This window comes from Xiphophorus maculatus, chromosome 18, assembly GCF_002775205.1.
Source record: "Xiphophorus maculatus strain JP 163 A chromosome 18, X_maculatus-5.0-male, whole genome shotgun sequence".
NCBI lineage: Eukaryota > Metazoa > Chordata > Actinopteri > Cyprinodontiformes > Poeciliidae > Xiphophorus > Xiphophorus maculatus.
The window spans coordinates 4,766,572-4,790,661 of NC_036460.1; the positions used below are offsets into that span (position 1 = coordinate 4,766,572).

Genomic DNA, 24,090 nt, shown 5'->3' on the forward strand with positions numbered 1-24,090 from the left:
ATGATGTCCCAATCAGAGGAGGGGCTAGTAACTAAAATATACTCGAAAGTAGCATTACTTCAATATATTTTTATTGTAGTAAAACTAAAAAAATATTGATGAACAGGACGAGTAACTGATCATAACATGCTTTAATCATTAAAACGCCAATAAGTTATGCGTACCTCTGGGCTGGGACTTTAACAGTCAATGTCGATTAATATTTGACATAAGATTTTAATGCCTTAAAAATTTTAACACCTACCGGAACCTTTGAATTCGCGCATTTCTGGTAGCCCCGTAAATCTGACGCACAAATGGCATCCGCTAAAGACAAAACGCGACGCTGGACAAGACAATTATTGTGTTTAGGTTTTGCTAAAAGGAGTTAGCATGTCAGCAAAGCTATTAATGCCTGAAATAGCATCTCATTGCTAAAAGTTGCTAACATCAACATCCACAGCCCACATTTCTAAAGAAAGATTTGTTTAAATTTACTAAAACACTTGAAAGTTGAATGGATAGAGCAGGAATTAGTTTCAATCTGATGGTTGAATAAACTAAATAACAGACCAAAAAATATAAATAGCTTTGATGAAAATGTTATACACACTGAAATTAACTTTTAAGCTAATTTAAGTCTCACCATATGGATAAAGTGCTTCCAGTGATTGTATGTATAGTTTCCATATATGTTCACCTGACCTCCAAATGGCCAACAGACTCACCAGATAGTAAACAACAGAATGAAAAGCTGGTATATAAACAAGAGGTCTCACTTCAACATAAACTGTCCATTTGTTTTTGGTTGAAACATGTTTACGCTTCATTCCCAGAAGTTACTGTGTCTGTTAATGTTACTGAAGTAAGCGTAGCAATTCTTCATAATATTACCCAAACATAAAACTACTCCTTAAAGTACCCCCCCACAAAAAAAAAAAAAAAATTGTAAGTAAATGTAACTATTTCTGTGGTTTTCCAGACAAAGAAATAATGGAACCTCTAGGATTAAGATTGTTAGACATTTTTGGTCTGATTATGCTCCTATGTGTTGGAGGCTGTTTGGTTGTATAATCCGAAAGTAAACGAAATATAACAATTCGCCATTGGTGGCGCTCTTGCTGTGCACAAGAGAGGTGAGCTGGAACCTGTGAAGAAGAAGAAGAAGAGCAGTTACCTGTTGAAAATAAACGTTGCCATGTGCTACTTCCGGTTATCTGCTTGGACATTATTTTATTTGACCTGGTGTATCAAACACAACGTATTTACTTTCCAACTCTTGGCCCAAATCTACAGACGAAGATGGGTCAGAGGTCATGATTCAGCAATCAGGAGAACCAGTCTCAGATTTACCAAAAACATCTTAACGATCCTGGAGATTTCAGGAAAGTGAAGTTTTTGGTGGAATAGAGCAGAAATGCCCATTATTGTGATATAAACTGAATAATAAGAGACTGGACAGCTAACGCTAACTTGGCATGTGACGGTAGTAGCCAGGGTTAGAGTCCCACTTCCTGCTTCGGTTTGAATCCTCGGAGTTCCGACCACAAAAAGCGGAAGTGGATCGATGACTCGGGAAGGGAGGCGGTCCGGTCCGGCTTACTGTAGGCTCGGTTCGATGAGCGATCCTGACCAACACTTCCTTCCTTCTCCCACGTGGGACCGTGGGGCAATTTTTGTTTTTATGTAAGAGAGGAGTTTAAAAATTACGCCAGCGTTTGTTTTGCAACGGCTGCGGGCGCGTCTGCCCGCGATGACGTCACGTCCTGGCAGCTCAGAGAAGTGGATGAAGAAACGGAGCTGAAAAGGCGAAATCTCCCTCTTTTAGTCACAAAATGTTTCTGGATGAGCGAACAGGAGGTGAATCAGAGGCCGGAGCAGCAAAAGGGGGGGGGGGGAAATACCAGAACCCCCCAGGAGCAATTCTGACGTCACCACGGTCCGTTTGGGCCCTTGGCACTGAAGTTAAACCAGAACCAAACTTATCTTATTTCAGGTCTGTTAGATTCACCAAATTTAAGACTCAATAATGTACGGCGGCGTATTAGGACCAAAACTTGAACATTTCTGTTTCAAAAGTTGAAAATTTGCAAGGAAAAAACTGAAATTTTTTACAGTTATCTCAGAAATGTCCAAGATTTTCTGGAAATTTTTTTGAGTTTCAAAAGTCGAGTATTTTGACTTTTTAAACTCAGTCCAAAGTAGAAAATTTGCCAGAAAAAAAAAACCACATTGAGATCTCAGAAATTTTCTAGAAAAAAACTTGGAAGTTTGATTTCTAAAAGTCAAAAATTAGCAAGAAAAAAATTATAAATTTTGACATTAATCTCAGAAATTTCCATTTTTTTCTGAACAATTCGAATTTGAAAAGTCAAATATTTGCTACAAAGGTCTCTAAAATTTTCAGAATTATTTTAGAAATAATGTGGAAATTTCTGAGCTTCAAATATCAAATATTTTTTTACTTTTGAAACTGCGAGTAAAGTTGACAATTTACAAGAAGAAAAAATCAGAAATTGAGATTAGTCCCAGAAATTTTCTAGAAAAAACTTGAGACATTTCTGTTTGAAAAGTTGAAAATGTTCCAAAGTGGAACATTTTTGACTTTTGAAATTTTTAGATTCATTTCAGATTTGAGAAAGAACTTAGAAATTTCAGAGATTTATTATAGCACATTTTTAACTTTTCAAACACTGAAATTACCAAGTTTTTTCTAGAAAATTTGTGAGATTAGTCTCAAAATTTTGTTTTGGTGTAAATTTCCTCCTTTAGTTCTATCTACAATGGCCATAATACTCTGGTAATAATGAGATAATCTGTCAGATTAATTTATTAGCATCTTCAGTGTCAGAAGTTTACATACAGTAAATAATGGAGGGTAAGAGAAGCACTTCAACATATTTTTATTTATGTAAAAGTAAAAAGTATCCATCCAAGAAATTGTTCAAAAGCAAAAAAGTATTTGGTAGAAAGTCAATTCAAGTACTGAGTAACTGATCAAATTATCAATCATGGGAGGATTATGGGTAAAAATCCCAGAAGGTTTGACTCAAGTCATTCAGTTTAAAAGGTAATTATCTCTGAATTAGAAGCCAGTTAAAAAGAAATCTTAATGTTGCTACATGTTCTGGTTTTAGCAAATATAAATAATTGTAATATTTCTGACTGAAAATAAAATATGAGAAGTTTGATTTGATTTAACTTCAGCCAACAAAAAAATAAAGTGTGTATTTAAACTCCTGGTTTCAACTGTATCTCTGAATATGACTGAATAATTAAGTATTTTAATCTTTTCTCCTTTTTAAAGTCTGAAGTTCTGCCGTTTCCATGAATCCACCACAACAAAGCAAGAACTCCAGAATCAGGTAAGAATTGACAATAAATCATCAACCTGCTGACTTATTGTCATGAGTTGATCAGATTAGCTGCAGCTCATGTGAGGCTGCATGTGGCTAGCAGCAGAAAACCCCACAGAAAAAACGCTAAAATGTGATTCTGGTTAATTTATGACCAGCTAACTGAGTGTGGAGGAAGTACGACCAAACCGACAACAGGTTCAGGTTTACTGTAATCAGAATCTACAACCGCCGACGAAACCTCAGTAACGTCTCAATGACAACGGCGTGCTGGGGTCGTTGTAAGCGGAGGGAAAGAGGAGGAAATTTCCATCAACACAATAAATACCAGATTATTCTGAGAACATTTCTAGAGGAAACATGGAAGTTTCTGAGTTTCAAAAGTTAAAAGTATTTGACTTTTCACATTCAGAAATGTACAATTTTTTTTCTGGATAATTTGACATTAATCTCATAATTTGAGTTTCTTCTAGCAAATTTTTTAATTTAGTTCTTTTTGTGGAATATTTCTGAAAATGTCCCTCAAAAAAGTCATATAGAATTTTTACTCTTAAAACTCAAATTTCCACATTTTTTCTAAAACTCATAAATCTTTTTTTTCCCCCAGAAAATTTCTGAAAATAGTTTTAAAATTCTATAAATTTTTGAAATATATTTTCACTTTTCAAACTCAAATTCCCTACTTTTTTCTAGAATATTTCTGAAATTAACCTTTTACATTTTAACTAAAATTGACTGATTTCTACCTACAAAGACTAATACGCTGCATTAGCTGCTCACTGTAAAATTAGTTTTAGTATTTTTAGTCGACTTGAAATGAGACAAAACTTAGAAGTAACTTTTCAGCAACACATGAACTTGTTTCAAGATAATAATTCCTTAATATTGATTTCAAAAAGTACTAGTCTCACTGGCAGATTATTTGACATTTTTTCCAAGTGATATTCTGGAACTTTTTCATAAATTTTAATGAATTATTAACTTAAAACCAGACAATTCCTGACCAAACATCTCTGATAGATCAGACAAACTCACAGCAGTTTTAGTTTTAAACAGTTTTATTTACTTCAAGAGTACGTACAGGATAAACAGTAAAAGGTTCCAGAAAACAGTATTTATTTATCTATTGGCCCCTCGGCAGAGAAGCAGCTTTAGAGCAGAATCAGAGTGAAGGTAACAGTCTGGCTGAAGGTTTTACTGCATGGTGAGAAGGCACAGAGCTCTGTGTGAGAAACAACCTGGCAGTTTTTATTCAAAGTTTGTTTGTTTGTCTCCTGAAAGCGACACGTTGAATGTTTCACATCGATTTAATTCATCAAAACTGTTTCAGTTCAGCGATTTGAGGTATAATTTGTTACAAGATTCAAACTTAAAGGAAGAAAATAAAACACTAGTGTTTAATCACAAGCATAGACATGCTAACTCTACTTTTACTCAGCTAGTAATGGCTTTATTAAAGCGGTTAGTAAAATACATGATTTCCATTTAAAAACTGGAGAAAATCTGTTCCAGTTTTCCAGCCGGGTCAGTCACTGGGAAGTCTGGGAGTCAATTCCTAAAACGTTTCTTTTGATTGATCGCTTCGCATTGGTTTACAGGGAGTGTCGGATGAACCCCGCCCGCCTGGGACGCCGGGAAGATCAGAACGAGCGCCGCCAGAGTGGTTCGGCAGGCAGGCAGGTATTTCACACGGTAAATAAACTCAAACTACAGTTAATGCATCGTTAAAAACAAAAAGTAGAAAAAGTTGTAAAAATTGCCACTGAGATTCGCTTTATTTTGTTGCTGTTTTTAAAATGTTTTTGGTGTAATTATGAAAATAAAAATGGCAGATTATTGTAGAAGTGCTTCACAAGCGAAAGATTTTCTCTTTTTCTCTTTATTCTGCAAGCTGTTCATCTTTAAAACAACAGAAACGATTAAAAATGTGATACATCTGATTTTTAGCTGCACTAAGAAATCTGTTTTTCCGAACGCTCCAGATGGAGAAAGCCGGCACCGCCTGCCGTTTCCTAGGAAACCGGCGCCGCCTCGGTTCACAGCGGAGGAAAGCGTCCCGGTCGGTTGTGTCGCTCAGCCCTCAGCGGGCGGCGAGGCGCGTGCGAGGCGACCATCTTGTGCGTAAAGGTTTGTGGTTTTGTTTAGATGTGTGCGCTTAAGTTGCTGTGTTGCTGCTGCAGGCGGACTCGGCGCCAACCTCTCTCTCTCTCTCTCTCTAAGTCGCTCGCCCTGATGGCGGAGGCGGCGGAGGTCGCGCCGACCCCGGAGCTGCCTCAGGTCATAGGCGAGAGCGGCGGCGACAGGTCAGCTGGGCGAGGGATGAAGATGTCCCTCATCAGAACTGCAGAGACACAGAGACGATTCTGCTTTAAATATGAGGAGGAAAAAACTTTAAAATGTTTTATTGCAGAAACAAAGTGATTAAAAATCCCCAATTTTAATTTAATTTGCTTAGAGCGTCTTTGAACTTTTAATCTCTGAAGAAACAAAACAACATGGTCTTCAAACTAGGGTTCGTGGGCCGAATTTGGCCTCCCAGTACACAGCACATGCACCACCAAGACTACAAGTCCCAGAATGCTTAGCTGGTGAAATTTATTTAAAATTTTAAATGTGTCTATAATATTGAGCTTGTTTCAGAGTCAGTTTGTTTTCAAATGAATTTTTTTATTACCTGAAGAGAAGAAAAAACTTTTTCTGTTAATGTGAAGAACTACTAGGAGAAAAAATAACTATTAACATGAAACTATTGGAAAGGAGAAAACAAATTATCAGTTATTTGTTGTTTTAGTTATTGTTCTATTAGTTCTTTACTATAGTAGTTCTTCTAGTTGTTGTAGTTCTTCTTCTGGTTCCCTCTCCATAGTAGAAAAAGAACTACTTCTACTTCCCGTAGTTTGAGATTCATTTCCTTAATAATAAATCAGAGTCTGCGCCTGTACTGTGTGGGGTTGCTGTGGGTGCGCTTGTTTTTACCTGCGGTGTCGCACAGTTCTGACAGAACCGGGTCTCTGTCTGTGAGTAGCTGACTGCGTCTGGAGTCCAGAATCAGATCCGGCTGGTCGCCGTCTTCCAGCGAACCCTGGGGAAAAAAAAAAACACCACAGAAAAAGATCAGAGAGGCTTTCAAGCATTAAATTAACGCACCTATGAGGCTCAGATTAGCCTTCATTAGTTACCATGCAATATGTTAGCATTAGCATTAGCTTTAAATGGCACCTAGAACTTTCTACCAACTAAACTATCAGGACATTTCATTCAAAAACAACTAGAAAGGAATCTGAAAGTTTTTAGTTTGAACCTGAAGTGGATCCGATTGAAAGCGAATGTTCAGAGTTAAACGCTAACGCCAGTTAGCATCCTGCAGGCCTCACCAGCAGCCTGTTGCTGAGCAGCAGCTCCTCCTCTATGGAGGACGGGTCCGGCTTGTGTCTCTTGTCCTGGATCATCAGCAGAGGCGGCGGCTCTTTGTCCAAGTCGTGAGTCCTGAACGAGAAACAGACGAACCGGTGAAACCAGGCAGCAAAAATCTGATTAAAACAATAAAAAAACATGTTCAAAAGCTAAAACCTCAGTTTGTTTTTTATTTATTTATCAAGACCAAATTAATTCTTAATTTAAATATTTATCAGAAGAAAAAGGTGATTCTTTTTTAGAACAAATTAACATTTAATCAAACATTGTAGTTGTAAACATGTAGTTTCTGCTGTTGTAGACATTCAAACAATAATTAAATGCTCTGTCATTTTAAATGTAATAATAATTTTAAAAAGGAAGACTACATGGGAAAGTGTTCATCCATTAAATGTAGTGGAGACACTGGTTTCAGTGTTTAAGAGGAGAAAAATGTTTCCTCTGGCGCCCTCTTCAGGACAAACTATGTTTTCTCTAAAACGTACAAATAAAATCACGTTTTTGAAAGAGAAAATCTCAAATTATGTCACTTAAAAACAGAGTTGATTGACACCAAATTTGTTAGATTTTTTTAATGTTGTGGGGGATGGGGCAAGCTGACCTTTCATGACCTCAGGAAACTATTACTGACATCTTTAAAGTGATAGCACAAATGTTTGACACCAATTTGGATCAACTTGATTAATAAACCTCTCTCAGGACTTGAACCAGGATCATTCCGACAGGAAGTGATGTCACTCACCTCTTCCTGCTGACGGTGACGGCAGGAATCCCATCGGTGCCCTGGAACAGCAGCGACGCGGGTTTGTTGGCTTCCTGCGGCAGATTGCTGAGGAAGGTGAGCTGGAAGTCGTCGTCCATGGAGATGTACGGCGCGTACATCTCCAGCTCCTTCCCCTCCACGTCCTGAAACAAGATGGACGACAGCTGGGATTAAAATCCGACTCAATCCATCAACAGGATTCTGATCCGTTACAACAACGGCTTATTACGGCCAATCTACGTAGAAAAGAAGGAGCAAATTTCTGCTGAAAAACTCAGAAATTTTCTAGAAAAAACGAAGTTTAAAATATTTTACTTTTGAAACTCAGAAATCAAGAGTTTTTTTCTTGCGAATGTTTGACTTTTGGAGCTCAGAAACTTCTTTTCTAGAAATTTCTGTTTCAAAAGTGAAAATTTACCAGATTTTGATTTGCAGAATTTTTTTTTTTTTTTTTTACCTTTTTAAAAGAACTTTTCTAAGATTAATTTCTAATTTTCTGAAGTTCTTATAGAAACTTTTCGACTATTCAAACTCAGAAATGTCCCCATTTTTTTCTAGAAATTTCTGAATTTCAAAAGTGGAAAATTATCAACTTTTGAAACGTAAGAATCTTCCAAGTTTGTTTTTTTTAGAGAAAATTTCTGAAATTAATCTCAAAATATCAGTTTTTCTTGCAATTTTAGATTTTTGGAGGTCAGACATTTCCAAGTTTTTAAAATAAAATTTCTAGCATCACTGTCTAAATTTCTGAGTGTTTTGGCTGAAATTCTCTCCCTTTCTTCCCGTCTAAACCGGCTCCAATGCGGCGCCGTAGTTTCCTGCCTCCCACCTCGATGGCTTGTTCCTTGAGCTGCGTTTCCTCCGGGCAGATGGTGAAGAAGCGCTCCACCTCGCTGGTGTCCATCACCTCCTCTTCACAGGGGCTCTGGGACCGAACGGAGACCAGCAGTTAGACCAGAACCAGAACCATTCGCTGGTTAAAAGAGGAGGTTTGTTTACCAGGTCCGGCTCAGAGGAGGCGGCCGGGGACGAGGACGGATTCAGGCCGTCGAAGATGGGCGACAGCAGCTGCCGCAGCTGAGGGCTGCACAGGTCCTTAGGATGGTCCGGAACCACGTCTGGACTGGGAGGACTGGCGAACGACAGCTCCACCCGACCTGAAGGGAAAAACCAGGTGCTGGTTGGAAATAGGACTGGAACGACTAATTGAATTAATTGTTATTAATTATTAACCCAATTTTTTAAAGAATCTTCAACAAGTTCAATAATCGATTAATCTCAGTACCGACTCAAAAACAGGTCATTTGGTGGGAAAACAACAAACAAGAGCAGAAATTAAACCAAAACTGTACAAGAAATAAAAACATTTAAGTATTTATTTAGTATTTGTTTAGCTGCAGGTGGATTCTTTGCTACAAATGATTAAACTATCACTAAAGGTTTTTTGTAATTGCATTTCAGGCAATAAAAGATTTATTTTCTAATTTAAAAAAATAATTGAATTATTTGTTCATTTGCATTTTATGTATTTATAATATTGTATAAAACAATCTTTAGTGGTCAAATGAAAAATCTGCAGAATGTGCCTATTTTTAATTTTTTTGGTCAATTAACTGTCATAATAATCCATAACTAAACTCATCATTAGCTGCAGCCCTAAATAATTACTATTAAATTTGCAGGATATGACATTTTTGTACGATTAATCATCAGAATAAGTGATTAATCATACAAATAATTGGACTATTAATAATAATAAATTATTTCAATAATTGAGTATTAAAATAATTGTTAGCTGCAGCCGTAGTTTGAAACCGATCATAACTGGCTAACGGGTCAGAACGGCCGGCTCACCTGCCGTCAGCGCCGGCGCCACGCCGTCCCCGCCGTCCGGCAGCTGCAGCAGCTCCTCCGGTTTCTCCGTCAGCTTCAGGAGGAGCTTCGCCGAGCTGCCGGCGTCCTCGCCGTCAGAGTCGCAGGTGTCGGAGATGCCGCTGTCCTCGGCGGCGCGCTCCGGGGAGGAGGGCTCGGTTTTAGGCAGGAGGCTGCAGCGGGTCTGCTCGACGGAGAACACCACGTCCGGCTGCTCCACCGCGCTGCAGGAGGACACAACCAGGAGGAAGGTTAGAGCTGCTGCTTCATCGCTCCTCCTCCTCCTCTTCTGGAAGGAAAGGCTCGCTCTCTGCCGGTCGGAGCACCTGAGGATGAAGTTGAGGCAGACGATGGCTTCGGGCTGCGACGTCTTGCTGTAGAGGACGGTGGCTTGAGTCTCGGCCCACACGAAGCCGCCGCAGTTGGCCAGGAAGCGGTAGGGGGAAGAGTTCACCTGGCCTTTGGAGAGAACTGCAGCCACAGGAAGAGGAACTTTGATTCACTTACACTTATTCAAACGTTCAACGCCGCCGAGCGTAACCCTGTCATATTCAGCAATAAATCAATTAATAGCACGATGTTCATGTTCATTATAATTTAAAGTTTATTGATAATTGAAAATGTGTTCTTGCTTTATTATTGCATTACTATTAATGGCCTCAAAACAACATTATTATTACAAATTTTAAATTTGTAAAGAACATTTAACTCTAGAACTGGAAAACATTTTAAATATCCAAAATGAAAACAATCACCAAAAACAACTAAATAAAAATATCGCACAACTGAAACCATAAATAAAATTATAAAATTTTTAATATTTTAATTTATTACACTTATTAATAACACTGCATTTTTTTCTATTTAAAACTTGACATTTTAAAAAAATATTTTGAGTCATTTTTTATAACTTTGTATGCATTCACAACATCCAGATTTGTATATGTTGGGTATATATTTCTACCTATTAATGGTATTACAAGTTAAGCTAAGCTCTTTTCTGGAAGTAGAAATATATTTAATATAATTAACGTATAATATGATTAATAATGTTTGACTTGAAGGAGTGGATTAAATACGTTTGAACTTCTTTCCATCCTTCTTTCAGGTATTTGATTTTATGTTATTCTTTGCTTCTCATGTTTACATATTTTGTGTTAATATTTATATTGCTATACAATAGTAAAACATGGATCTGAATATTGAGAATAATAATGATTAAACTCACGTGTTAGCAGGCTCTTCTTGATGCGATCCGAGTCGAGCGCGTGATAAAACTCGTAGGCCGAGCGTCCAATCAGGTCCTCCGGTTTGTAGCCCACCAGCTCCGTTACCCTGACGACAGAAACCCGCAGAGTAAAACCCGAGTCCGGTGTTTCTGTGGGCGGAGGACGAGGCGAGCGACCCACCTGCCCTCGCAGTGGGTGAAGCGCAGGTCCATGGTGTGGCGGGTGAGGAAGGTGCAGCTGTCCAGAGGGAACTCCACGCTGGACGGGTGGGGGATCGGCTCGCACAGCAGCGTCATCACTCTGGCAGCAGGGGGCGACGCTGAGCCAAAGGGGCGGATGTGGCCCGTGCAGTGGAGAACCTGAGGGAAGGGCGAGAGGAAAACTGTCGCTACCATCCTGACAGTAGGGATGAAAACAAATAAAAGCTACCATTTCTTCATAAAAGATTAATAAAAAAGAAATTACAAATGACAGAAAAGTGGATTTTGTTTAAATCCTCCTTGATGTGAGCTGTACCAGAGCCAGGCTATGAGGAGTGTTTAAAAATAAGAATCAAGTCATAATACTAGAATAAAGACGCAATTCTACCTGAAGGACGTCTTAAAAAAAGTTTTTTAACGAGAAAAAAGCTTTGATATTTTCTTTTGTTATTTTTTGTGTTGCTGTAATCCACTAATGTTAACACTTTATTATCGTACGATTTCGACCTTAGTATCAATTATAAAAAGAAGAAAAAAGAACCAGCCTGGCCTTATTGTTCCATTGTAGAGTTGACCTGAATTCAAAAATAAACAGTAAAGCACGGCTGTCAAACAAGATGGCCGCCCTTACATCACGCTGAACCACAGAAACCAGAGGAGTGATTGGGTAAAAGAAAAAAATCCTGATTTTCCAAAAGTTTTATCTTCAGTAGAGATGCAGCGATCAAATATTAATAACTGTATCCGTCCCAATAATTAAAACAAAAGTGTTCTGGGGTTTTGCATGACATTTTGTTTTCATATAAAACAATATGAAATGTCAAAGGTCCCCTGCAGCCCGTTGGGTCTGAGCGGTACCATCTGTTGGAGCGCGTCTGGACTATAAATGACAGGTCCGGTGCTCTGCAGAACCGAGCCGGGCGCGCTCCGAGTTCCTGGGATCGCTGGCAGAGGCGTTGACGCGACCTTGGCTTGTCTCCACGGAAACACTCAGCGCCTCGTATCGCTTTCATCCTGGACTCACATGAGGGACAAATTTAACCTCAACGCCACGCAGTAACTTCACCCTCTGCTGCACGCTGGGAACGCATCACGACCGCATCAGAAGAACTGCCTTACTGTAATCCGATTACCCCCCCCCCCCCCCCCCCCCCCCCAAGTATCGGGTAAAGTAACCGCAAATAAAAGTAACAATACGTGAAATCGTGACTTTGTTTCTGAGCGTCTCACGACAATCCCAGATAAGCGTGCGTTGCCATGGTAACAGGCATCCTGCTACACAGATGAAAACTGATTTAAAAAAAAAAAATTATTATTACTCCTCCCTGCACTTTAACTTTTAAAAGATGTAAATTTTATTAATTTGTTGCACAGGAAAGATTTATTTAAATTATTTTTTTTATCATCTATTTGAACAAAGGCGTGTAAAAACCAAAATAACTTTATGGTGGAATAGTCAGAAACACCTGATTTACAGAGAATAGGTTTAAATATTCAACAAAGTCCTTTAAGTCAGAAACTGTTGGAGTTCATGACTTTAAAAGAGCAAAACAAAAGTTTTAAAAAGAGCCGTTTTTATTTGACTAAATGTTATAAGATGGAATATGCAAAAAGAATAGAATTAGGCTGAAAAGTTAGGTTGTTTTTTAATGTAACTAAGTATTAAACTAATTACTTTAGAAAAGAAGTAAACAGTAAATAACCAGATTTCTCTCTCTTTACCTTCCAGGTGGCAGATTTGATGTTGACGGTGCGCCCCCTGCTGGTCAGGGTGCTCTTCATTCGCAGGAAGAAGTTTCTCTCGCTCGGTTGCTCCGCCATCAGCTTCTTACTCAGACCTGAAGACACAGAAGCAAAAGTCACTCAAAATCTAACAAAAATAAAAACATGTCTCATGTTTTGTTGCGCTCTTTTTTTTAGTATTTGAAAAATTTCTTCTCATGGCAGATATAAGATTTTACGTCTTTCTGCTCCTTTTCATTCATGAATTATTTTAGTTGTTACATAAACTATTCATATTTACTGAGTTCGTTCTGATCCATAAAAACGCCGTTCTGCGGTTCTGACCTGGACGCGGAGTCAGGAGGTCTCGCAGCTCCTCCTGATCGCAGGGATGAATGAAGTCGTAGACGCTCTGGCCGAGCAGCTCCAGCTGTGAGACAGAAAACAAGCCGGTCAGACGGAGGGGGAATCCGGCCGGGATCGGAACCGGAGGAGGAACCGGGCAGAACCTGCGTGATGCCGATGTGCTTGTTGACGTTCTCCGTCAGGAACACCATGTCCCCCTCCTCGGTCATCACCATGACGAAGCCCGCCAAGGCCTGGGGGAAGAAAGCGTCCATCGGATCTTCATCCTCCTCCTCTTTCTTCACACTCTCTTCTGTTAGAATAAAAAACCAACATCAGAGTTTCTGCAGGTTTCAGAAAGTAAAGCTTTTTAATGCCAACCACAGCTGGGTAGGTTATACTCAGCTAAAAGTAGCTTTACTGCAACATATTAAACTCAAGTAAAAGTAAAACGTATTAAACCAAGAAATTACTCAAGAGTGAAAAAGCATTTGGTAAAAAGTTTACTCAAGTAATGGATAACCGATCAAATTATCATCCATTTTATATTTAAAAAATAAAATTTAGACAGACCAAAATATAAAGTTAAGTGGACATTTTGGTATTTTAAGGACCAAACTGACAATGATTCACAGACGTAACAAAAAATAACAATAAAAAAATTATAAAACTTTAACAGAAACTGCAGGTGTGTGTCTGTGTCTATTTTTAGTTAAAACATTTTTGTTTTTTATTTAGTGGGTTAAAAAAAATCCAGATATTTTACTCAAGTAAAAGAAGTAATACTTTATAATAAAATTACTCCAAGTACAGTGTAGTAAAAATACTCATAAAAGAGATTTTTTTCAAAAAAGTTACTGAAATAAATGTAACTAGTTTGTACTACTAAATTAAATTACTTCTGTGTTAAATTACAGAATGTAAGACAGTAATTTAAAACATTATGGACACAGAAAAAAGTTAGCTAGCTAGAAAGAGCACATTAGCAGCTAGTTAGCTTTAGCCTTGAGTCACAAAACCTAATGAAAACGTCTAAATGCAACTCAAACTTTTGCCTGACAAAAAGTCCAGCACAAAAAAAGACTATATATACAATCGAACGACAAAATTTTAGACCTATAATTAGCAATTTACTTTTAAAAACTGAATTTAAGACATTTTAAGGACGTGCAGACACCCTGAATATTAGAGTTTTATTTTTTTTAGTGGATCCAAACACGGAGAATTAAATCTAAATTATGTGACGTTTGTGGCATTAAATGTTGCAAAGATAAACAATGATGTTAGCCAAGTTAGGGGTGTCCAAAGAGTGGCTCAGGGGCCATTTGAGGTTCTTGGATTGAGTTTGTGCGGCCCCCATCTGCAACTCAAGAATGATGCAAATTTTACCCGGAGATGCAGATGGAGGTGTTTCATTGTTAATCTGGATAAAATTATTACCGACATAATTAGAAAATGTAAGTATAACACAAAGTTTTTTTTTTATAAACAAGATTTTATCTACATCGAAACCAGAGGATTTCCGTCTCACCGGGTTGCAGGAGCTGCTGCATCCGCAGGAAGCTGAGCGTCACCCTCATGATGCCGGCTTTGTCTAGGTGGGTGCAGACTCGGCGCGGCAGCGGCAGGGTCCGGGCCAGTTCATAGAACACCTCGGTCTCCTGGCTGCGCCGGCAGCGGGCCGCATCGCGAGAGCGGAGCTTCCTCTGCTCCGAGCTGCTCCTGCAGGAGGAAGAGGAGGAGCATGAAGCAGACTGTCATTGGTACAGAGCCCCCGTTCTGGTTCTGCTGCAGGTTTCTTCCTGTTAAACAGGAGGTTTTACTCTCCACTGTCGCCACATGCATGCTTAATTTGAGAGATTGCGGTGAAGTCGACGACACAATGCAAGTATGGGAGCACCGATTTATCGACCAGCCTATTTATCTGGGCCAATTTCCTTAATTTTGGGAGATCGGTGATCAGCTGATACTTCAAAGTGAAGCTGATCTCATCAGCAAATATCTAAAAATCAGCCGCTGTCCTTTTCTGCCCTGCAGTTAGAGGTTTCACTGACAGACCGGACATCAGGTCATGCAGTTATCAATAAACACCCCCCCGCTGCCAACTCAGCGCCTTCCTTGCTATATTTAGAAGCACCAAACAGTTGCTGAAATACAGTTTAGATTGAATTAAAACAAAAATGTGTTTGTATTTATCTATAGGTTTTAGAAAGAAAATATCAGAAAGAGTCCAACTCAGCAGATGACCTCAAAGAAAACCAGAAATCTGCGCTGGCAGGTAGAAACCAGATTTGTGCTTCTCTAATCTGAATGGTTTCTGTTTCTCAGGTTGTAAAATCCGTCCAGATCCACCGATTCCTGTCACCTGCTGTAAAATACATCAAAAAGCTGCAGCTGTTTGGATCCTGACAGAAGTGAAAATGTTAAACTTGCTGCAGCTTGAGCTAATCAGAGTAAAATCAGAGACACAGCCAGTCCACCCAAACATGGATGTCCCACACCCACTTCACAAGGCTAGCAAAACAATCTCAAGTGGAAAAATACCAGCAGGATCTGTAACTTGTGACATGGAGCGCAGCCTGGAGCCGGCCCCTTCCTCCTCCTCCTCCTTCTGCAGGAAACCTAGTGAACTCTGCAGCTTTTGAGCCTCGGTTTGGACCGGACCGGACCAGAGAACACACACAGACACTCCCACCATGTGTGGGGAGAAAATAAAATGTTTATCCTGCTTCACGTCGCCTCCGTGGAGCAAACCAGACCCAAACATGGCGCCTCAGTGCTGGAGGAGACGGCGACGTCCATCTGAGAAGGAAACAAAATGTTTCTCCTGTTTTCGTTCCTCTGAGACGTTTATCCATCCTTCCTGACTCCTGTTGGAATCTAAATCACTTCCTTTTTACTTATTCTGGGGGATTCCAACTCTGGGTGCAACTAACAATTATTTTACTAATCAATTAATTGATTATTCTGACGATTAATAAATTAATCATATAAAAAAAATCTTGGCAAATTCAGCAGATTTTTGTTTAACGACAGTCTTTTTTAGTTTAACATAAAAATTATTATATTAAAGGATGCAAATAAACAAATTTTTCAAGAAATTTTTTAAATGCGAAAAAACATTTTATTGCCTAAAATGTAATAACAGCATTCCTTTAGTGAACACTTGATCATTTGTGTCCAACGTCAACATGTGATCTGATTATTTATAGATTCATAATTGCGCAGCAATTCTCTGGTTAACAATTAATCACTAACTAAATTAGTTGATTAATTGAATAATCGATTAATCACAATAAATGATTCCAGACTTGGTTTTCTGCCAGAACACCCCAGTTCCCACCAGAACAGAGCAGCTCCCGGCGACACCTCAGCGGCCATGCAGCGGACGCGTGGCGCGCCGCCTCTGCTCACGTGAACCACGCTGTGGGTTGTTGTGAAAGTTTCTGCAGGGGGAGGAGGGAGCCGCAGAGGGCCTCCTTACCCCCTCTGGTAGGCACGCTGACCTCAGAAACCCCACAGACCCTCATGTGTACTGCGCGTTTCAACCGTGTAGATGAGATTCAGCAAGGGGTCAAATGTCAAATACCTGCAGCAGATTACAGTGAGATAAAACCTGGGCGGAGGCCGGAGGAACGCTGCAGACACCGATTCACCTGAAACCAGCAGGACCAGAGCAGAGAGGCGCTGAGTCCAAAATAACTGCAGCTTAAGCACAGAACAAAACACCCAAACTCGTCACGCTGACTCATCGGTTTTAAATCTGTTTACGGTCATTTCTTCTTCTTCTGATGTTGAGATCAGATAGTAAACAGTTCTATTCAGTCCGCTTTAATCCAACTCCAGTCCATTTCACTAGAAAGTCCGGTTCGTTTGGGGAGGTGTGAATGCTAATCGAACCAAAAAGTGAACTCTGGTCCTCCTACAAACCTCGGTCTGTGTTCGTTCGAAGTGAACTCTGATTTGGTTTGAATGCATATTTAAACACTAAGCAGACCGGAGACCGCTCCAAAACCAGGACATGGACGACAGCGCAGGGGATTCTGGGTAAATACAACCAAAACAAACGCATTAGCCAAGCGCTAGTAGGGGAAGTAGTTAGTGGTCTCTAGCCAAAGACAAAATAGAAATCCTACAACCACTAAAATCTGACGCCACTCTATTTTTGTTTACATTTGGTGAAGAAGGAAGTTGTGCTCAGTGTCTTCAAAGGTGTTTGTGTCGTTTCCTTCAGTGGTTCCTGGTGCAGCGCCCCTACAGGCGAGGAGGGTAACAGTTTGCTCAAAGGGCAAAAGGTAAATGTACAACAACATCCAGGGCTTTGAAAATACGGTCAAAAAATACATTACTATGGAAGAATTTCATATCAGTTGATATTAAGGCTGTAACCAGTGATTATTTTAGTTATTGATTAATCGATTACTAAGACAATTAACCAATTAATTGGACTAAAATTATATACATATTTTGCATTCATGATGAACTTTGTAAATCTATCCTGCCCAAGACTCCAGTGGCATAGTTTTAGCTTTATATATATATATATATATATATATATATATATATATATATATATATATCTTTTGCTATCCAATTATTCATTTTTTAATAAAATAAAATCACCAGGTCAGTCCTACACTATATTGATACCAAGTCGAGCAGAAACTGCTGAGCTTCTTGTGTTGATGTTAAAAGGGTTTTGTAGCAAAAGATGAATCCTTTGCTACAAATGATCAAAAGTTCACTAAAAGAATGCTGTTCGTGCGATTTAGGCCACAAATTGTTTATTTTCTTATTTTAAAAAGGAATTGAATGATTTGTTTATTTGCATTGTTTAATGCATTTCTAATATCTTATAAAATAAGCTTCAGTGGTCAATAAAAAACCCCGGCAGAATGTCAGTTTTTTTATCCAATTAATCGTCAAAATAAATCGATTAATCGTCAGAATGATAAATTCTTTCATTCTTTTCATTCAAAATAAATGTTAGCTGCAGCCCTAAAGAGTTGCTCAGGTCAAATGCAAAAAACAAAAGAGGTTACTTATTGGTATGGAGCAAAACAACGTGTCCAGAAAAATGAGATTGCATATCACCATAGTGAAGCATGGTGGTGGGAGCATAATGCTGAGGGAATGCTTTTCTTCGGCAGGTGAGAAAAGCTTTATAGATGTAAATCCTGGAGGTGTAAATCCTGTTAAAGGCTGCAGAATTTATTACAGAAGCTCTCAATGTGATGCAGTTGGAACGATTTAAAACAGTAAATCTTCAGTTTGTTGCCAAGTAAAGCTGGTAGCAACTTGCAATGAAATGCATTTCTTCAATACTTCAGGTTGCTTCCCCATTTAAAACTGTTAAAACTGTGCAGCTGCTGCATAACTCCAAGTTGCTGCAAGCATCGTGATGCAAACAGAGGCTGGAATTTCACTCAGGATCGACTCTGATATAAACGTCCAGCTTCTGTTTATCAGAGTTAAACTTGAGCGAGTGAAAGGGAAAAAAACAAAACCTCAGACTGATGATTGCAACACGTTTTAGATCATTTGGGTTGTTCTCGTTTACTGTTCAACTAGCTTACAGCTAATAAAACACGGCGACCTCTTCCTGGCTGGCTGGTTTGTCTGAGCCAACTGTGACGTCCTCAAACTGAAGAACTCCGTGTACTAAGAACAGGAAGTACAGTGTACAGAACAAAAACACGCCGAGTAAACAGACATGACACATTTCAGTTTGATCACGCTGCATCAGCAACCAGATCCAGATTAAGGTTAAAAGCCGCCGCCGTGTGTAGGCGGCTGAGCATGCCAAGTCATGCCCACTTCCACAGCTGTCCTGAAACTTCACCGCGACTCCAGAGGAATGAGAAACTCCACACACCAGCTCTGCAGAGGACTGTAGGGGAGGAAGAACCAGGAGGAATACGTTTCTGCTTTCAGGGGTCAAGAATGGCAGAGAAAATATTCTAAAATATTCCACAGGACGCCTTTAAGGCTAATTTACACAAAATAATTTGAATCAGTGGAGGCAGTAGAGTGAAGCTGACAGAATAGATGTAAAGCTGCTGTTTAGGGCTGAAACAGTTAATCATGATTAATTGATTATTCAAATAATGTTTAACCAATTCAGCAACTGCTTAATCAAAAAATAACTGTGCAAAAACTATGTACGTTTTCCAGTTAAGATAAAAAAACATTTTTTGTTTGTAAATACTTTCTATGCAGAATTACTCAAGTGGCAATTTTAGCTTCATTTGGTTCAAATTTTGTAAAAAAAAAAACAGATCAGCGTTCATACTATGTGCAGAAACTTTTCATGTTAGAAGTATTTTTAGATGCAGATGAATCCTTTGCTGCAAAAGACCAAATGCTATTATTGCATTTTAGGCAAGAAAATGTTTATCGTCTTATTTTAAAAAGGAACTGAATTATTTATTTATTTGTATCTTTAAATGTATTTCTAATACTGTATAAAAAGGCTTGAGTGGTCTGATGAAAAGTCCACAAAATGTGCCAATTTTTTTACCTGATTATTTGATTAATCATCAAAATAAATCGATAGATGAATCGACTGCTAAAATAATCGTTAATTGCAGCCAAACTGCAGTTAAATCCCTGTGAAGCGGAGCTTTAAGCGGTTTACTCTCTGACAGAGGAGTTCCTGAAAGGCCTGATCTGCTGCGGGGAAGTTTCACAAGTCAGCTCAGTCTGAAACAAACATCTGTATTTCTGAGGAGTTGAGGAGTTGAGGCCTTTCAGCGATAACATTCCTCAGCAAACATTTACTGAATGTCCTGTTTCAACGAGGCGGAGACTGACGTAAAGAAACATGAGAAAACAACAACAGGGCTGAGATAATAAAACTCTGGGAGAGGAGTTAAACTGGAGGGAGCCTTGAACCATTTTCATCATTTTGTTTGTTTATTTATTGATTATATACAAAAATACAGCAAAAAGCATGATGTCAAAACCATTGTTTTACATGTTCAAAGGAGTGGGTGGGAGAATAAATTTATCAAAATTCTCACCTCTTAACTACCTACAAAAACTTACAATTATTACATGTATAGTCCACATATATAACAACTAGCACCAAAAACAAAAATTGACTAATATTATATAATGTATCCATCACTAATCATATGTTTATATGATCATTTGAACGATTAATAATTGCATAAATACACTGAACCAAAGTGTTTTGATTTTTGTATAAAAGATGTTGGATTTAGTCTAGGACTGCAACTAACGATTATTTCAGTAATCGATTAATCAATTATTCTGATGATTAATTGGCTAATAAAAATTTAGATTTTAATTTAACCCCTTAAACTTATTTTATACACTATAATAAATATATTTAAAAATGACAAATAAAACAAATCAATTCCTTTTTTTAAATAAGAAAACATTTTATAGCCTGAATGGGTTCTTCTTTCAGCAAATTGCCTTTTCTTAGAGTCTGTATACTCCAGTTAATGATTCGTTGGTTACTAAATTAGTTGATGATAATCAATTAATCCAAATTAAGCATTTCAGCCCTCATTTAGTCCCTTTAAAAAAGTAAAATTTCTATCCAATGAATCCATTATTCATTTTCTCTGCCTTGTCATTTTGCTACAGTTCAGTCGTTTTAACAAGATGCAGCTGAAGGGAAAACCGTAGGCTTTCACTATATAGGATTGTGGCAGTGAAAGACAACAGCTCTGCTGGTTATGAAGGAACTTTTCCTCCCACTTCACATCTACCTGCCAACTCGGCTCTCTGACTGCCTCACCTAAGCCCCCATTAAGTCATCTCTGTAATTTTAGGACAGAATCGGGGTGTAAATCATCTGATGAGGACATACGGCTTTTCCTGTCACAATAAATCAATTAATCACAAGACAAACTAAAACAAACTCAATAATTTCCATTTGCATGATTTATCGTTTTTCTCTTTTTCTACTGGATGGCTAAACTCCTTTTTGTGTAGGACAGTTTTGTTTAGAGAGACTTCATATTTAATTTATCGTCCAATAAAATCTGATATTGTGACAGACCTGCGTGACAATCAACTTTCATCCGAATAATTCCCAAGGAACTTGGCGACGTATGCCAGGATTTTCACCATTCAGGAAACAACAACTGCTACCCTGAGGGCATCCACCATTATGGTTTTGAAAGAGACAATCAAGCTGTGGAACAGCATTCACATCGAACTCTGTTGCATGCAACACCAGGCTGATGATGATGTTGAGTTGATGGATCAGTTGCAATAAGGACTGCCGCTCTGTGCCGCACTGACTGTGGGGAATAAACGGAGCTAGGCGCCCAACTAGCTCATCGAACTCGCTAGAATCCATTTGGATGGTGGGAAATGACCAAATTTATCATGAGAGATCAGTAGACTTGACTATAAAATCTCAGCTGACAGAGTTTCTGGAGTCTGCACAGTGCGCCCGAGTATGTAGGACCCTTAAGCAAACATTTGTTTCATTTAAACGTAAAATTAAAAACTTCCAAACTCCCAATCAACCAAATATAAATAGGACACCCCACTAAGGTCAGAATGCTTAGAATAAAGTCTAAACCCAAAATGGACGTCCTGCATGCAAAAGATTTGGTTGTCAGTGCAGTAAGCTGGAGTTTGTCATCTCTCGTTTTGTACCCAAGCGGTATTTTATGGTCCAGGTTATTCAGGAAAGTGTTTTCACTGCTAGTTGGACTCTCACTGGACAGGCAGCATTAGGCCCAAACTCCTAACATGACGTCAAGCTAACGCAAGAACAAACTATTATGTCTTGTATTTGTTTCAACCAGTGCCGTTTTTCTATCCTGAAATCAATGGACGCCAGTAACGCCACCCTAATCAAACCAAACCGTTGTACCATGGGCCCAGAACTGAAGCGGGCCCAGGAATGGTGCGGCACGAGTTGGTTGTAGCGTACCATACCAACCCGTACCACTGAGTAGAAACAAGGCAATATGGAGTCAGATTTTTGTAGTTCAAAGTAGGAAAAATCAACTTGAATTCTGATACATGAATAATCTTTTCCTTTATATCTACAATGGCAGCTACATCACCCAAAGCTATTGATAGATGCAGAATTAAACTATTTACACTTTCGTAAACAGACTATCCACTGTTATAATGTTATAATTATAGGCTTGGATTACTTGGAGTAGTTAGCATAGAGACTGATCACAGCCATTAGCAGTATTCACCTGAGGCCAGGTGAGTTCAATATTCCACAATAAAACAGGCCATTGGTTCAGCAACAGGCATTAAATGAACAACTTGGCTGGCTTCTGAATTCAAAACAAACAAAACAGAAGAAACACAGCTCTGCCCCACACCTGTCAAACTGAAAGTGGCTAAAAGTGTTTAAAAATGTGCAAAAAACAACAGGAAGAAAGCTAGACTTCAGGAACTAAGACCTCTGCAGTCAAGATCCGACAAAAATTCACAAGAAGAGAAAAACATTTGGCAAGAGGGCGGAGTTTAAGAGAACACACTGTCCTAGATCAGAGGACAAACTGTGGTCATTATCTGTTTAAATGGCAGTGTGTGTTTATGTCCTCTGGAGTCCGAAACTGACTGAGAACATAATCTGGATTGTGGCCATGTGTGTGAACTATATTTACTAAGTAATGGAGGATTACAGCAGGAGCTTTATTACTGTCCTGTAGCAGGGAGAGGGACACAAATACAAACACTGGAGTTATTTATCAAATAATGGAATAAGAACAGATCGTTTCAAATGTTTTTTTTTAAATCCCCTTAATTCAAATTAGATTTATATAAATAACTTAGACTTTTGCATAAACAAAAATTAAACACTTTTACCCTGAATGTCACCAGAACAGAGGAACCATCTGACCTACTCCTGCAGATCATTTTTACAGAAAACACTGTAAAAACAAGCAGCAAATAAACACAAACTCTCAGTAGACATTTCTGATCAATGCAACAACGTGAAATTAAAAGTAAGGCTGAATCCACGCAGAACGCCTCCATCTGTGACCGTGGCGTAAACAATGGCGCAGAAACAAGAAGCAGGGGGCCTCCAGAGCCCATCCACACGACACATTTTCACCAAAAGCGACACATTTTGCCAAGCAAAACGGGGAAATTAGCTTAGCATGTAGCAGCGGATTTAGCTCATTTAATCACAACACTAGAAAGATGCAGCTGTTTGTTCTCGCAGCCGAACTCAATTCGGGAAATTTCGAGCAAATTCTCTCACATCAGAATCATGTAAACCCAATTTTCGTTTGAAAAAAATAGTAATAAATAAATGGATCTCACCGTTTAACCGCCACGACCCCGTCTTCCTTCTCCATGTTTCATCAGAACACTAAAGCAAAGTCTCTCTGTTTCCTTACGACGTTCACTGTAGCTCAGAAAAGCGACGAATAAACAGATATTACTGCGCGGGGATAAAGATACTAACGGCTAGCACAGTCCACTTCCGCTCACCCTTTCAGAATAAAAGTCTCATACAAACTCAGCGCCGAAAAGCAGTGAAGGTTAATATAAATCAGTGAAGTCAATAAATTACAACTTCCTCAGTTCTTGTTTTACTTTAAAAAATCTCCTAAGTTCACCAGAATTTAGGGTAATATTTTTTATCATGTTTCTATAATCAGTCTAAAATATTTCAACAGTAAGTATTAATTTTTAATACACACATCAACCTTTGTTTGTTGAAAATGAGAATATTATTAAGTTTCACTCAAAGGTTTTGACACAAATAAATTAAAATATTTTTTAAATAGCTTTAAATCGATATATTGGTTTGTGCCTCCCAAAAATTTCCTGCCACCCCTATAAAATGTTTCTGAGAATAATTGTCCAAATATGAAACAATTCGACCAAACAACACAACAGTGTATAAAACAACACATAATAATTAACAGAACAACTCCATATGCTGCCATGACGCAACTCTGGAATGAATAAAATAATAATAGATTATTTTAAATAACGGAATAAGTCCCTATATGTACTGTGCCCATATATTGCACGGGTTACACTTTTTAAATTTAAATTACTAAAATAAGGCAGCTTTTCAACGTCAATGGCGAACGTTCTATCTTGTGGTGCGTTTACTTTAGCTGGGAATTTAGACTATCAAAATGACGTCACACTCAGTGTTACTGTTCTGGGCAGCGTCCAGGCTAACAATTGTTAGCAAAACATTGTATTCATTTGCGTTTTGTTAATTCAAAACC

The 24,090-nt window shown here is 38.6% G+C and overlaps 1 protein-coding gene across 1 annotated transcript; it reads right to left on the reverse strand.

The window, feature by feature from the left end:
- Positions 1–4,375: 4,375 nt before the first annotated feature.
- On the reverse strand, positions 4,376–23,276 carry LOC102223582 (hypoxia-inducible factor 3-alpha-like). The gene is made up of 15 exons (XM_005811977.2): positions 23,165–23,276; positions 14,412–14,602; positions 13,045–13,193; positions 12,881–12,965; positions 12,536–12,651; positions 10,794–10,972; positions 10,613–10,719; positions 9,711–9,855; positions 9,367–9,608; positions 8,512–8,669; positions 8,342–8,437; positions 7,492–7,655; positions 6,710–6,821; positions 6,312–6,417; positions 4,376–5,676 (listed from the first exon to the last, which is right to left on the reverse strand). Exons 1-15 carry the CDS (start codon positions 23,197–23,199, stop codon positions 5,609–5,611), a joined length of 1,953 nt encoding a protein of 650 aa, XP_005812034.2. The 5' UTR covers positions 23,200–23,276; the 3' UTR covers positions 4,376–5,608.
- Positions 23,277–24,090: the final 814 nt, after the last annotated feature.